General features: G+C 48.6%; 2 protein-coding genes across 2 annotated transcripts; both read left to right on the plus strand.

The window, feature by feature from the left end:
* The first annotated feature begins 258 nt into the window (after positions 1-258).
* mrpl39 (mitochondrial ribosomal protein L39) lies at positions 259-5,658 on the plus strand. The gene is made up of 10 exons (XM_079185374.1): positions 259-405; positions 929-1,135; positions 1,317-1,456; positions 1,609-1,708; positions 1,944-2,011; positions 2,171-2,283; positions 2,376-2,441; positions 2,566-2,719; positions 3,765-3,812; positions 5,505-5,658. Exons 1-10 carry the CDS (start codon positions 369-371, stop codon positions 5,586-5,588), a joined length of 1,017 nt encoding a protein of 338 aa, XP_079041500.1. The 5' UTR covers positions 259-368; the 3' UTR covers positions 5,589-5,658.
* Positions 5,659-7,833: 2,175 nt separating this feature from the next.
* Positions 7,834-14,778, plus strand: jam2a (junctional adhesion molecule 2a). Its single transcript, XM_079185345.1, is given in 9 exon segments — positions 7,834-8,066; positions 8,068-8,177; positions 12,443-12,508; positions 12,662-12,772; positions 13,318-13,467; positions 13,582-13,769; positions 13,891-13,993; positions 14,470-14,577; positions 14,685-14,778. Coding segments are annotated over 9 exon segments (903 nt in total). The 5' UTR covers positions 7,834-8,019; the 3' UTR covers positions 14,705-14,778.
* The last annotated feature ends 1,286 nt before the right edge of the window (positions 14,779-16,064 follow it).

The following is a 16,064-nucleotide window of genomic DNA, read 5'->3' on the forward strand; positions in this document are numbered from 1 at the left end:
AGTATTATACAGAGATATATTATGTTGTTAGGGTCTGTTGATGAAAATGGTGCTGATGGAGGTTTTGTTTTTCTCTCGCTCTCTCTGACTATAGAATACAAAAAAAAGTATTGCAGGGTTTCCTTTACATAAACCTGATTGAAATGTCGGCCAACAGCGACACCTGCTGTTGTAAACTGGACCTCGTCCTACAGCTCACACGGACCTTTCCAGCCTCTGACTCCAGTTCCTACCCGGACCGAAATGTTCGTTGCACACATAACAGGCATGGCGTCCTTCAAACAGAGGCGCAAGTGACACACATTTATCAATTTGTCCTTCTGTATCTTTCCATTGTTTTTTATGTAGATACATAAATATTCTTCACAATGGTGACCAGGACCGCGTGTCAAGCTCTCCAGCGCCGTGAGTAACGTCGACTGGTAGCGAACGTTTTCGGGTAGCATTAGCATCTGGGCTAGCTAGGTTGAAATGACAGTTTGCAACTTCATATAATATATAATTAATTTCGGTTAGCAAGCTGCTTGTTTTAGCATTACGTACAAATTAGCGTTACTTTATTGTTCAACTCTAATTAAATATTGTAGATATGAGGGTGTAATAAGCTAATGACTGACAGTGTTTTCATTGTGCAAATGCCACAAGCTGACATGTTTATACATTTAAACCAAATGCATATCCTGACTTTTATCTAATATGCTCCAAAAACACTCCTACGCCTACACTTCCCATAATGCAACTCAACATAGTTTGGTTCCTTCTTAGAAAAACAGACTTCTTGTTCAAAAATGTTAGTTTTGAGCCCAGCTAACCCTGATGACATTGCTTTGACACCAATAATAAAGTGGTTTCATGACATAAGAGTAGAAGTTTAAAAAAGGATGGCGTATCATCTGTTGTACCCCCCCACACACACATACACACACAGGCTTTGCAACTGCCGCAGCGGCTGCCCGTGCTCCGGCCGCCGAGGTCCGCTGCCAGCGCTCTGCCGTCTTCTCCAGAGAGCAGGGCAGGCAGAGAGCGCTGTACCCTCGCGTCGAGAAGATAGAGGTGTCCGTGCAGGGCCCGGGGCTGGATGGCACGATGCTCGTCGTGAACAAAGGGATGTCCACTCCGCTGAGCTGTGCCAGACGTGAGTGTGGATGCGCGAGTAACCTCTGTGGAGAGGCAGGAAACAAGTTTATGAATCCACAATCTGTGGAAAACTAGACGTCTCAGCTTCATTTGCATGTATTAATAAAGTACTGCTACATGTTTCTCCATGGATATATATTTTGTTTTGCCTTCTCATGAACTCCTGTGTTTCCTCTCAGACCTGACGCAGCATCACGTGACCAACTCGGCTCTGGCGCTGGTGGACGGGGAGCCGTGGTCTCTCCACCAGCCCCTCACCCAGTCCTGCTCCCTCACCCTGCTCACATTTAAAGACAGTGATCCCACACTGGTCAACCAGGTACTAAACAACAACAAAAAGTATTTTTATTTAATACGATTCCAGATTGTTTTGGACGTTTTAGGAATGAGCCGGTTCTGATTTTCAGTCCTGTTTGTGTGTAAAGATCCGCCGCTAATACGAGTTTGACATCCAGTGTTGTTTCCCGTCAGGCCTATTGGCGTTCCTGCGCGGCCTTGCTCGGCCAGGTGCTGGACACCGCGTTCAAAGACAACTTTACCGTGGAGCTGCTCAGCACACCGGAGGTGGCAGGTACAAGAGCGTCTCTTTATGTCTCCGAATGCACCCTGACCAGCCATCAGTGACCCGTAGAACGAGCCCAAAACACACCTGCCAGTAGCTTTTATTAGATAGAACTCGCAGTGAGATGCAGTAACTTTGCCTGTTCATGTAGGCTTATTAAACAGCTGATTAAACAACATACACATTAGACTGATGAGAGGTGGTGTGGCGCTAATTTGTGTTCATGTCATTTGTTTCCATGCAGTCACTTCAGGTGCTTTCTGCTGCGACGTGGTGCTCGACCCTCAGCTGGACTCATGGACTCCCTCCGAGGTGTGTGTGTGTGTGTGTGTGTGTGTGTGTGTGTGTGTGGAAGAATGATTCTTTTATTTGTTGCTTCGTGCCTTGGATTACGGAACTCTTGTATCCATAACTGCACCTGATCCTTTGTGAAATGTGTTTGTAAAGCATCATGGCTGGTTGTCTCTCCAGGAGTCCTTGCGGTCTCTGACCAGAGAGGCCCAGCACCTCATCCACCAGGACCTGGTCTGGGAGCCTCTGGAGGTGGCGCCCTCTGTGGCGCTGGAGGTCTTCTCACACAACAGGTAGACCGGCTACTGAGCAGCAGTACTTTGTGCCACTGATAAAGGTTTTGTACCCGTTCCTCGCTTCATGCCTCCGTCCTTCTGTCTTCCAGGTGTAAACAGGAAGAGGTGGAACAGAAGGCGGCACAAAACCCCAAAGGCACAGTGATGCTGCACAGGTGAGTCTTCATGCCCACATTTTGGTTATCTGGTGTCGGTTACATGTCGCGTTATGTGTGTCTAAAGGAGGCCGTGTACTTTCTACATCGCCCACAGTTATTTCCCGTTGTCATTTCTCTGTAGATGTTGTGACCATGTGGTGCTGAGTGTGGGCCCCCTGGTGGCCAGGACAGGCCTGTGCTCCCAGTACGAGGTGACGGCCCTCCACAGCCTGGGGCAGGGGCCCCGGGGCCTCCACCGCCGAGCACAGGGCCTCTCCCTGCCTCTGCAGCTGCAGGTGGGTGAAAGTGTGTGAAACACGGGGACAAAATGTCACTCAAAGGCAGACATGTTGTGTATTATTTCATCTTTTTACTCGACTAATTTGTAAAAACCTTGATGCTGTATTGTAGTTTGACCGTATCAGTACACAGACCTGCAAACTTGTCGCTTTTCGGCCGTTTTGAATCAAAATATGTCAGCCACGTGAATCGTGTAGATCCGTAGAGGTTTTATTTTGCAACCGGCGCATCTGGTTGCAGGTTGTTTTTGTTTTAACTCAAAGTAGAATGAGGCGATTTCGTGCTCATAATAACTTGTATGACCGCGATGATGAGGCCCAGATACTGATGAGATGATGAGGTCAAAGAGCTACAGGAAGAGGCTGTTTGTGTAGCGCAGCTTGACGCAGGGCTGAGCTGTGAAGGAGCTGGGCCTGGATAAAGGTGGAGGTCTAACCAGACGTGAGTACAGCTTACTGCTGTCACAGTGTTTTAAATACATTGATAGGACAGGGTATGCTAAATGCAGCCTCTGCTCCAAGGAGGTAAAGTACAGCAACAAGGGCTCACGTGCCCTCTCATCACACTGACACTGTTCACTGTGATGACCACAGCCAGAGTCCCAACAGTCCCACGTTGCTCCCAAGGGCCCTGAGGTAGTGATAAAGGGTTAAGGAGCCTGTAGCTTCATTTCAGCGGGTTGCTAATGCAGAGGTGTATTTTACTCTTGATAAGCTACCTTAGCCAGAGTAGATTATCATTCTCATTTAAATAGTTGAACTGGATTGAATGCATATTAATTGCAAATAGAAGATAGGCCACAATCCTAACAGCTGTACAGTAACAGTAGAAGTTGATATGAAGCCGTACAGTAACAGTGTTCAATGAAAACTAATCATTTTATTTGTACAGGCGATGGTTCTCTCTACTCTTGCTATCTGTGTTTTTATATGACTAAAACCAGAATGCTACATGTTAAAGCTCATGTTTAAAGTAGAATCCTCCCGGGGGTCTGCAGGTATGTTTTGTTCCTGCTTAGTCACGTTGTCTCCCTCCCTGCAGGCTCACCACACCGTCTGGAGGAAACTGAGGCAGCGGGCAGAGAAACTGGTAAGAACAACAAATATCTTCAGTTATTTTCTTTCACCTCACACCGTCGTCCGACAGACTTGAAGCGCTGCAGCTCTTGAGTCAGTGGTCTGGTCGAGATGATGGAAACGAGTCCAAATTACTGCTCGCTCCACATTCAGCCGGCGTGCAGCCGTCATTTCAGATTTCACAGAGTAGCCAGAGGTTAGGAGCTAACGGGGCTATTTTTACTGCTTTTGCATTTATATTTTGGCAAAAAACAGAGAGAGGAGAGGCAGGAGAAAGCAGGTCTCCTTCTCCTCATGAAGGACAAGCTGCTGTTCTCAGAAGTCGACATGAAAGACACAGACACTAACCGGAGATCAAAGGAGGAAGTATTTTTAAATCTCTGCAGGTTCAAGGCTCTGATTGTAGACGTCGTACATCGTGACACTCTCTGTCACCAAGTGAGACTCTAAAGAGAAGCATCAACTCCTCACATTCAAACTAGGCTACGAGTTAATTTTGGATGGACTCATCTCGGCGAATATATTTTGCTGCAGCCTTTCTGGCATTCTCTCTGCATCACTGGTTGCGTAATGAAGAAAAAAAAAAAAAAATGATGTACTCATTAATAGACACACTCGATTTGGCAACTGATGACACACTGCGCTCCGTGGCCTACATTTTATTTTCACATTCTGGTCGCTCGGGGAATTAAACGGCGCTTTATTAACGACAAAAGTTAGCCGCGAGAGTTGGAGCGGCGTTAAAAGTGGAGGACGTCACCGTCACGTCTCTCACAAGCACAGGAGCAGCGTGCAGGACGTTCATAGCATCACCTGACACGTTACTGTTTGCTGTCTGCTGTAAACTTAAACCTTTAACATTTCATTTCAAATGGTATTTTCACACATTTGACCTCCTGCCTCCAGGCCATATCTCATTAGTTGGGTCTTACTTTCAAAGTTTGGCCATAGTTTCACGTTTCACGCCCTTGCTGGGAAACTCCCCTCGAATTTATTAAGAAGAAGAAGAAGAACTTGGAGACATTCTTGTACTGCGCACCCTTCTTGGAGTAATTTACAAGATAAGCTTCATTTGGAAAAGCTGCCTTCATATCAGGTATTCAAACACCACATTCCAAACATGTTTGTTTCTGTATATTCAGTATTTCATTGGTACGGCAAATATACTCAATATTTATGCTTTATTTTGCAGGCTGTACTCGTATTCAGGTGCAACACTGAGCACGTTATCAGACCGTTTAGCCAGATTATGGTGAAACAAAGTTATCCCCTCTGCGTGTTTGATTTAAATGTTTCCTGAATGGTTAGATCCATGTGGACAGAATAACAGAAACGCCTTACCTTTACACGTATCCCTACAACCCTATTTTAAAAGACATATTAATAAACCGTCCTACTTTGTAATCCGCTACATGTGAATTTGAAGTGTTTGTGTTTGTCCACCCTCTGTTTGTGCTGAGGGTTATGAAAGCAGCGAGGCGTGGGCGGTGCGTGTTCTGAGCCGTCTGCAGGCGGTAGGGAAGCAGGTCCCCCGTCTGCCTCCAGCTGGCGCTCAAAACACGGCCGCCCACGCGACAAACAGAGGCCTCCACACCACTCTGACATCTCTGTAGAAATGGTTCCACTCCATCAAACCCTCACCGAGTCTAGAGAGGGGATGTAACATAATAATTAACACGCGTGTGTGTGGCTTTATTTTGCACAGGTTGAGGTGCCGAGACTTGAAGAAGTGGCTCCTCCCTCTCCTCCTGACGCCACTCCACCACCGAGCAGCCAGACCTCTGTGTAGCCTTCCTCACCCACAGCACCACTTTCACATGTACCCAATTGTATTATTTGTTCAATAAATGTGTAAAAAATATGTGACAAATCACTTCCACTTTTGTCATTCTCATAGAAATCGCCGCCAATCGAAGGAACTCATTTTCCTCGACCCCCTGCTGTTGAAGGAAACTTGCGTCGCGCGCGTTGAACAGGAGTTGACGCTCCCAGAGGGGGGGAGGAGCTTCAGTTTAACTGTTCAGATGATTGCAGGCGTGTAGGAGAGAAGTAGCGAAAATGGAACCGCGTGTGTGTCAGCACTTTGCTTAACAACAACAGCGGAGTGTGTGCGTGCGCGTCTGTTGGCCGAAGGTCAGGCAGCCGTGCACAGCTGTTGAGTCTTATCACCCATCAAACAGGTGGCTCTCAATCCTCAGAGTTCAGAGTCAAGTGTGTGAAAGGGTGAGCATCTTCTCTGTTTCTCCCCCAGCGCCTCCCGGTGCCTTCAGACCATCCAAATCCATATTAATGGCCTCTCGCCTATAAAGAATTAGTCAATTATGTATTGAAGGAATAATTCAACATGTTGGGTTGTGGCAAGAAAGTAAACAAGCTCATTTCCCCCAAACTATTCCTCAAACCACTTTTTATAAACTAATCCCTGCGTATAGTTTTTAATATCACAATGTGTGTGTGTGTGTGTGTGTGTGTGTGTGTGTGTGTGTGATAGTACAGGTGGCGACAGACAGCTGGTAGTGTTTAAAGGAAATTGAGCCGCTCCCCCAGACTTTCCTCACCCCTCTCTCTCCCCCTCCCCAGTTGGACTACAGATCACTGTTTGACATCCGAGCCTCGGCCTCTGCGTTCGTCTTTGGACAGATCGAGAGATGGATCACAATAAAACCCCCGTCATGTCCACATTAACCGAGGAGTGTTGAGTAACAGGGGGGAACTTTCACTTTAGTTTAAGGAGACTTGTCGAGGAATGAGCAGAGCCTCGGGCCAGAAAACGTAACCGATGTGCAGCTGTTGCTCCCACTCGAGCACCCCCACCCCACCCCACCCCCCTACCCCAACACACACTGCCAACGTGCGAGACACACCCAAGGACATATGCCTCGGACTTAGAGCACACACTTGCGCCGTTTGAGTCGGTGCCCTGAATTCCTCTAGTGCTCGAGAGAGAGAGGTTTTTATGATGTGCGCTGCTCAGACGTGATTAAATTTGAATAGCTACTAAAAACACTCTGGAATAATGCATTCCTAGAAATGAATTGATAATGTGTTTCTGTTATTTTCTTCTTCTTTTGCTGAAGAGCTCATGAGTGGTTCCCTCATTTACTGTCATGAAGGACGGACTGAAAGCAGTGGAAGTGTCAGTCAGGCGTTGAGGCAGAGTCTGGTCACTGATCAGTCTTGTCAATAGTCACTGGGGGGGGGGGGTCTACAAGCCCTCACAACTCAACATTACCCAGAATGAATAGAAATATTCCTCCAGAGTTCTCTAATGGTACAATTGTGATAATTGATAAAGAAATACTTTATCCAGAGAAGGATCAGCACTGAATGCGTCTCTGTTGTTGGCCTTCCCTTCATCTCGCATGTCTTTCATTATTACTCAAATTCCTGCTTTGAGCGCAGCGTCTCCATCCGAAGCTTAACCCTTTAGTTTGTCGTCTTTCTCCTCTACAAGACCGAAGTAGTCTGAATCTCATCTTTGATACGGGCAGGATGTTGTTGTATAATTCCACTTTAATCTAATATTTAGAGGTCTGTTACAGAAGGCAAGTGGTCTGTTTTTGGTCCATATATAAAATATATCTTGTAAAATCAGTTTTTAAAATCTGGCAACCCCAATTTATTTAAATTTGTAACTGACCCATACGTTAGTATATTGCTCATTAAGCCATTATAAGCCCTTTATTCTATAAAGGGTGTCATATTAACAAGACTTGTAATATATTATTTTATTATAGAACCCTTTTGGGTCAAACCGGGTCCCACTCGGGCTACGGTATGACGCGTGCCACACCTTGGTGCCAAACTCAGTGACTCCCGTTATTTGGCAGTGCAGTGCGCGTCTTGGACGCGGCGCTGCGCTGCGCTCTCGGCGCTCCGCCGCTCTGCTCGTCTGAAAGCACACCCCCGCCCTCCCTCCACCTCCATCTCCACCTCAGCCAAGCGCCGGAGCCGCACCACAGGAGAGAGAGAGAGAGAGCGAGAGATAGAGAGAGGACGTCCACCCACCCACGTCTTTCATAGTAACCGAGGCACGCCGTTCCCTGCCAGACTTCTCAGCCAGGGGCACCGGGGTTTTCGGAGCGATCAATCCCGAAAGGTGCGTCCCCCGCTCATCCCGCTCGCCTCCCAGCAGCTCCGCCGCCACCGCTCCGCTCCGCTCCGGTCCGGTCCGGTCCGATCGCTTCTTCCTGGAGAAGAGTTTCTTCCCTGGAAGCTGGATGAATTATTGGAGAGTTGTGAACAAGTGCGAGAAGAAAGCCGAGGCTCGGGATCTGCCTCCCCGCTCCGTCCAGGGAAGCCGAGACTCAGCCAGAGTTGTGGACGATAATGGAGGGGACGTCCCTGTATCTCCCTATTGTTATTTTACTGATGCAATGTAAGTGACAAAAGGAAACTATTCAATAGTCTGTATTTGCGTTTCACTACTTCTCTCTGAGAGACACAGCCTATACTTAGATAAGTTAAGTGCTTTCTAATTATTTATTTTATTCTAACTTGCTGGGATATATACAAAAAAATAGATAAAAAGGTAATTTAATAAAGTGCTCTAGACTTAAAATATTCTTTTAACAAGTTTTAACAAGAGACTAATTATTTAAAATTACACTTTTTTTTATAATTTTCAAAATAATGGTTTTCTAAAGTGAGTTCTTTTTTTGTTAAATACATTTTCATTGGAATTTTAGTGTGCGAATTGTATATTCAGTTAAATATGCAAAACATAAAGAGCTATTTCATTTGATTTATTTATTTTTGACATTTGTCTTTGGTGTTATTCTGCAGTTGCCCGGTTTAGTTAAAGCCCCGCTGTGAGAGTGGGCCGTGACGACTATGCAGCCAAGCTCGGTCCCTGCAAGTTGGCCCTAAAGTTGTACTTGGCGGGGTGCCACCCGAGGGTGTGTGTGTGCGGCGTGGTGGTGGTGGCAGGTGGGTCCCCACCCCCACCCGTTTTTGGCAGCGAAGGTGGCGGAATCCGTGCACGAGGTCAGCGGTTGGATCGCCACCAGAAACTTTCAAACTGTTTGTGGTCGTGACGAAGTGTGTTGTTCATAGCAGGGATGTGACCAGGAGACAAAAAAGGAACGCGAACACGAGGAAACTTGTTTCTAAAGACACCTTTCTCCGATGTTAACATAGAAAGCAGTGTGAGTGTCTTTAGGACTCCTGGGGAGCAGCAGCAGCAGTGTGAGATGGATGTGATGAGACAGTGAGAGTGACGCCGATTTTACTCTGTGTTGTCCACATTTCACCACCTGTCAGGTCACAAGTTCACGAGGTGTGTGTGTGTGTGTGTCCAGTCTGGCTGTGGACAGCCTGACAGAAATCACTCATCATCTGGCGCACGGATAGATGTCAACAGTTTGAACAGAGCAGCTTCAAATCTGCCTCCTCTCTACTGAACCGCCTGTGGAGTGTTTCGAGAAAGAAAAAAAAAATCCAGGAGGAAATGTTTTTGGGTGGGTCTCTGTGGCAAGAGACCCAACATCCCCCCATCTCAACCTCACACTCCCACATCGCGTCTGCCTGAGACAGCTGTTGCTCACAGGGTTACAGTCATACAGAGAGGCTTTGTTCAAATGGAGAACACACACACACACACACACACACACACACACACACACACAGACACAGACACACACACACACACACACACAGTCTCCCTGTTTTTCTCCCCCACAGCCTTGAGACGTGCGTGCCGTCCACATGCCCGTTATCTATAACATGCAGCCAGACAGGATACGTCTCCTGGATCTCCCCCCTTTTCCTCTTTGGTTTGTCCTGTTAATTTGAATAAGTGCCTTAATTATTACTGCGCCATGCTTTTGACCCTCAACACAGCCCCGGCAACGCCCGCCTCCACCCCCCCCCCCACCCCAGTCTCTGTAACACTCCGTACGGACCGCGTAATGAGAGTACGGCTGCGTGCCAAGGAGCGAAGCGTGCCATCCTTCTATTTTTTTCCCGCTCAGGCGGGAGGGTGGCCGTCCCACTGTGAGGTTTGAGCTGTCGCAGTGTTTTGGTTGATGTTTTTTCGTCTCTAAGCTTGTCTGTGTTGACGCCTTTGTCTGGATGCTTCTGTGCTCCAGAGCCACAACAGGCCCATCGCTGAAGCATTTAAATTCCCTCAGTGGATACATATCTGACGCCATGTTGGAGGACCACCGGACCCCCCCCCCCCCGCTGCTCCAGAGAACATTTAGAAAGTCTACAATAAGCAATTATCCACTGAGCCAATTTATGTTGACATACGTTTAGCTTTTGCTAGCTACTCGGCTGGCCAACAACTGCTTGGCTCAGCAGCGGCTGGAGTCCGGTACGCCTTGTTTGCTGGACTCACTCTTGATGGGCGACCTCAGAATCTCGGGCCAACTTCAGGTTAAAGCCCAGGTTATCGGTATTGGGACTGTTTGGCAATACAGCCCCCCAACCCCCCCTCCCCCCCCTCTGAGCTACATGTGTGCAGCAACCCAGAAAGAGACATCCAGCACTCAGTGGGTCAACTTGTGCACGCTTCGCACACACTCGTCTCCAAACCCGAATCACATTTTCTTCACGGTTTCTCGGACAGTAGGCGTTTTTTTTCTTTTTTTTTTGTAATTTAGGCTACACCACGTTAACATTACCCACCATGCAGCTGTGAAACGATCCGAGCGGGCCATGTGTACGTTGTCCGCCTCGACGCCTTTCGCAGTTAATTGAGGCCATTGAAGCCGACAGTGTTGGTCGTCGTGGAGCACAGTGGAGCGCACGGACACGGGGTGGGGGGATGGTGGTGGTGTGGGTGGGGGGCGGTCAGTGGGACCTCACACGCAGAGCCTCTTTGCTCATTTTTCGACGCGTGTGCTTTCGTGTCAGTCAGGGCGGCGGTGAAGTTGTCAGCCCGGCTACATTTCCTTTTTCTCAAAGAGGCGCCCTTCAAGGTGGCAGCAGGCCCGGTCTCACACTACATGACAAGAGCATCTCCCATTCACAGTCCCACTGTCACGGAGGATCTCCCTCGCCTTCAATCCCACTCTCTCTTTTATTCATGCTTCTGCGGGTCTCTGGACCCCCCCCCGCCCCCCCCCCCCTCTGATCCACCAGCATCAACCCGCCTCACTCTCCTCCACTCCACTTCATTTGTATTCTATTCTTAGGGCCGCTCATCTCTCCTTTGACGTTCGTCCCCGTCCCCCTTTTTCCTTTTTTTAATCTCATTGTGTCGCCCTCCTTCGTCTTGTTCATCCTTTAGTGAGACAACGCTCGTCAGAGGGCGTCGAGGTACCAGAGCCAAGGCTAGGATGGTAATCCCGTTACACTGTCGCAAGTCAACACATGGCAAAAAAAAAAAAGCGAGGGGGAAGCGGGGAGCGTCTGCAGGGAGAGTGTGCCGTTTTTAATTCACTTAGCTGAAAGTAAGTGAGGCTGGTGTAAATTGAGCCAACTTCAGGAAAGAAGCTTTATGCTGCAGATGGCATTATTATTGTATAGGCTGATTTAAAAATAGCTGTAAATAAGAGCGAGAGAGAGACCTTTGGGTGGGCTCACAAGCGCCAGTTTGAGTAGTCGTCCAATAGCCTGTTCTCCTCCACGCTTCCTGCTTTTGTCTCGGCTCTGCCCTCCATTCTTCCATGTGACCCCTCCCTTCACAGGAAGACGGGCTTCTGCACCGTCACAATGGGGCCTGCACAGGAAGCGGCTGACACACAGGAAACTGGTCACATTCATTTCAGAGTACGTGTTTTTAAGTTTACATTTGTGAGATTTGAATCTGCACGCGTCATGCCGTTTGGAGAAACAATGGCAGGAAAGGTACGTGTGTGTGTGTGTGTGTGAGTGTGTTTTATTAAAAGGTATAAAGCTTGTGAAGGGGAAATCTTCGTTACACTAAATTAAAAGTTTTTAAGAGGTTTTTTCGCAGTTAGAGCCCTTGAGGCCCATTTAACATTTATTATGTACTTTCAAAAATGCATGGCCTTCAGTCAAAAAGTCCTTTCCCCCTTTTACTGAAGTCTCAGTCTTTTGGGAGACGTTCTAGGCTTTAGTGCAGCAGCAGAGAGCGTTTACTGCTCTCGCCGGCTGCATGTTTCCAACCTGTTTTCCCCCCTCCAGGTAATCTTCACCTGCGTTGAACCTGTATTTAACAACAGGATGACCAGGGAATAATCCGCCCCGTAAGCCAATCAGAACACAGGAAGGGGCAGCTCCCGCTTCCTCTTCCTGTTTGGACGCTGGGTATCGGTGACAGACGGCAAGGGGGGAACAAACAGGGACAGTGTGCCGCCGGCCTCGTCGCTAATACCCCCCCCCAGTTCATCAGGTTAATCTGGACAAGCCTCCCGTGAGATGCCTGACCGTGTCCTAACCCGCTGCGTTGGTAAACACACGGCGGGCTGCTCCTTAACCCTGCTGGATTAAAGCGGAGGAGGGACTAATCCTGCCTGTACCTCAGAGTTTTACGGAGAAAGACTACGGCTGCCTCAGACAGCAGACCGGAGGCAGCCATTAAGCATTCTCCTCCTGCAGTTGGCGGGCAATGTGAAGCACTCTACCCAATTCACCTTGCCCCCTAATGGATGACAAGCGATATTGCGTTCCCAAGTGCTCTGACCCCTCTTTTTCTTTTATCTCTCCCTCCCCTCTTCTCCCCTCCACCACCAGGTTCCCCCTCCGTTCCCGTCACCGTGTCGACCGACAAACACAGGGTGGAGGTGCGCGAGTTCTCAGGTGAGGCGGAGAAAGCGGCCTCGTCCCGCCGTCGCGTCACTTGAGGCTAAAAATAGACCAAGCAGTTAAAAAAACACCACTGATTGAAGACTCCGCTGTTCTGTCATAACTATCTCATCGGTTCCCCCCCCCCTTTTTTTTTTTTTTTTGCAGACGCGGTGCTGTCCTGCACGTTCCGCACGGAGAAAGACCAGAACCCGCGCATCGAGTGGAAGAAGAAGGGGAAAGATGTGTCTTTCGTGTACTTTGATGGACACTTCAGAGGTGAGAAAGCAGCCGTTGCTCTTCATCCCCCCCGAGCGACAAAGAAGGACGCTTGCGGCATACTTGGATACTGTGAGATGGGAACAATAAGCTCTAAGAGATATTGAAGCACAGTCCATGTGCATACAACGCCCATCTCGTGTCCTTGATCCCTCTCCTTTGTCCTTGATCCCTCTCCTTTGTGGTTTAGGATGTGGATTTAATGGGTCAAATAAATAATAAATCATACATGAGCTTCCGCCAAGTCAGTCTCTTTGATGGACGGCGCAGTTAGCGTGACGATTTTCTCAAATATGTCAAGCCGCCTCGTCCCTGGCAGCTCTACGTCACAGCAGAAGTTCATGAAAAGTCACTGAAAACCTCCTCTTCCACCCACTGGGGGGACGATCCCATCAGGGGGCCGTCACGCGATGTAAATGCTTTTTATATCCAGTGTAATGTTATTATATAATGAAGTCAGAATCTTGCTTCATTGGGATCTGAATGTCGTGTCTCGCACCGAGGCGGCAGCGTTGTCTTCCTGACCGTCCTGTCCTTTCTCTCAGGCCCCTTTGAGGACCGCGCGACGATCGACGGGGCCACCGTCACGCTGAAAGGGGTGACCCAGGAGGACGCCGGGGAGTACCGCTGTGAGATCAGCGCTCCTCTGGACACCGTGAACCTGGGCGAGACCAACGTCACGCTCAAAGTCCTCGGTACGGCGGAAAGAGAGTCGATGGTTCAAAAGCCAAAAACAGAGCTCGGACGTGTGGGAGTTTGGTTTGTTTTGCTTATGTTTCTTTAATTCTGTCCCCCGTCCCGGTCTCCAGTGCCCCCACACACCCCGTCCTGCGAAATCCCCAGTGGGGCAGTGACGGGCTCAGTGGTGCAGCTGCGCTGTAGGGACCAGCAGAGCATCCCGCCCGCTACATACTCCTGGTTCAAGGACAACCTGCCGATCCACCAGCCGCGCCACGCCAACGCCACTTATCTAATCAACTCGCACACAGGAGTACTGGTGAGTATGTGTGTGTGCGCGCACATAAGGGAGAGTGTGTATTTAGAAATAGTTTACACTGTCGCCTGCTGAAGGAAACAAGGAAGTGATTCTAAGCCTTTTCTTCTTCCCTCTCCTGCAGGAGTTTAAAGCCGTCGCCAAAGAGGACACCGGTCGATACAGCTGCCTGGCTTCGAACGGAGTGGGACCGCCCAAGATGTGCGAGGGCAAGCACATGACGATAGGTGTGTGTGTGTGTGTGTGTGTGTGTGTGTGTGTGTGTGTACACATCCTCGTGCCTCTTCCACACACCTTTCAGCACTGGAGAAAATCAGGGATGCAGTGGAGAGGAAAGGCCGACTTTTTCACCCTGCTTCTAAAATCGGAAACACCCTCACGGAGCAACTTCGAATTTGAAGGGTCTGCTGTGTCCATTTAGGGACAAACGACACGGTCGAATGTATTCTTCCTGCTTATGAATTATATAATGTACTCTAGATTAGGGCAAGCAACCATTTTACGCACTTAATAAATTATAGGCAGTGTTATCGGAGTGCAGGGAAAGGCATTAGGCGGGAGTTACTTTAAAATACGTCCTTCCTGTTTATGTTAGGTGTTCATACATTCCCCATCGTCTGTGACTTACTGCTTCAATAAAAGAGCCTGCATATGGAAAACAGGCCGTAACTCAAGCTTTGCTCCCCTCTCACCCCCCCCCCAGAGGACGTCAACGTCTCGGCCGTGGTGGCGGCCGTGTTGGTGGTCTGCCTCGTCGTCACGGTCTGCGGATGCGGGGGATACCTCTTGCACCGCAACGGCTTCTTCAGCCGTGAGTTTTGTCTCTTTTGGTTCAGCCGTTTTCCCGTCCAGTGTCTGCTCATCAGAACTCTGACACTCCCTCTGTTTTCTCCTACATGCTCGTCACTCATCCATCAGCAGGACACAGAGGAAGGTAAGAGCTCTGTGATTGCATTAACATTGATGTGGACGAACACAGGCTAATACCCTACCACACTTCAGATGATGAGGAGGAGGAGGCGGCGGGGGGGGGGGGGGGGGGGGTGGGGGGGGGCGCCTTGTTGTTGCACTTAGACTGCGCGTCTGTGTGCTGAGTCAGGACTGTCTAGAGTGACAGCTGTGTGTGTGTGTGTGTGTGTGTGTGTGTGTGTGTGTGTGTGTGTGTGTGTTTTTGAGCCACAGCAGTGCCTGTGTTCCTATTCACCCGGTGATTGGTGCCAACAGATGTAAAAAAAAAAAAAAAAAAAAACACACTCCAAACTTATTTTTTTTTAATTGATTGCCACTCCCGGGTCGACGTACATCTGTTGTAATCGTGTCAAAATGCAGCAAGACAGATGATCTAAAAATGCAGACATTTAAAAAGGAAGGGGGGGGGGGGGAATGATCAGTGCAACGTAATTATGGAATAATTACTGTGGGGGGAAATATTGGCAGTAGGCAAAATTGCAGGCAATTAAACTGATTGGATGGGTAATTTGAAATGGATTATTTTGATACTGAGAGGGATACTGGGGCACCACAGAGGGCTGTTAGTGCAGTGCGTTTACACACGAGAGCGGGCGAAAGGCCGTTTTTTGACGGTTGACCGGTCGTTAAGACCGAAACGTCCTCATGTGACTTGTGGCCTAATTCGCTGGACTCCCGCGCTATTTGATTACTTCCGTTTTGTCGGCGAGTCATCGCGGAGCTCCACTTGAGAAAGCTTGATGCCAAAGCTCTTTTGTCTCGGTTAAAGTCTGATGCTTATCCCACTGAGCTAACTGGAGCCGTCACTGTCAACTTCCTATTTATAGAACCGGCTTCTTCACAAAAGACTCGAAGGCAATGTGACACGATAGCTGATGCACCAATAGTAGGCACAAAGTTAACAAAGTGGGAACGCAGAGCCACGATTTAGAGCCGCCTCTTAGGGATTCATGTTATATCATGCTAAATATACATATCTAATCTAATAGAAGTATAAATATATCAGTGTACATTTAAAAGAAAGCATATCCCAGTTACAATAAGTGGGTTTAATGTCTCGCTCACTTCCACAGCTGTAATACGAACAGTAGTGTTCAAACAGTGTGTAGAAGGGTGTTGGATTGCTGCATGTGATTGGCTCACCACTTGACCCGCTCACCACTTGACCCGCTCACCCGGCGTTTCTTTCAGCTCCGCTGCATCCCCCCGATTGGCTGCATGTCAGTGTCGGTTTTCGTCGGCGTAACCGCAGTTGTGCAGATCATTTCCGCATCCTAGCTGTGTGTATTCAGGGCCGCTGGGTTCGTGTTTGCGAGTCCGCATGTTGCT

Source organism: Pholis gunnellus (genome assembly GCF_910591455.1).
Source record: "Pholis gunnellus genome assembly, chromosome: 24".
NCBI classification, from domain to species: domain Eukaryota; kingdom Metazoa; phylum Chordata; class Actinopteri; order Perciformes; family Pholidae; genus Pholis; species Pholis gunnellus.

What these genes read in the sequence shown, in the direction of transcription:
- mrpl39 (XM_079185374.1), top strand. Translation starts at nt 369, where the DNA reads ATGGTGACCAGGACCGCGTGTCAAGCTCTCCAGCGCC. An exon ending in ACTCATGGACTCCCTCCGAG is followed by an intron (nt 2,012 to 2,170) that starts GTGTGTGTGTGT and finishes TTGTCTCTCCAG; the next exon opens with GAGTCCTTGCGGTCTCTGAC. An exon ending in GGCACAGTGATGCTGCACAG is followed by an intron (nt 2,442 to 2,565) that starts GTGAGTCTTCAT and finishes ATTTCTCTGTAG; the next exon opens with ATGTTGTGACCATGTGGTGC.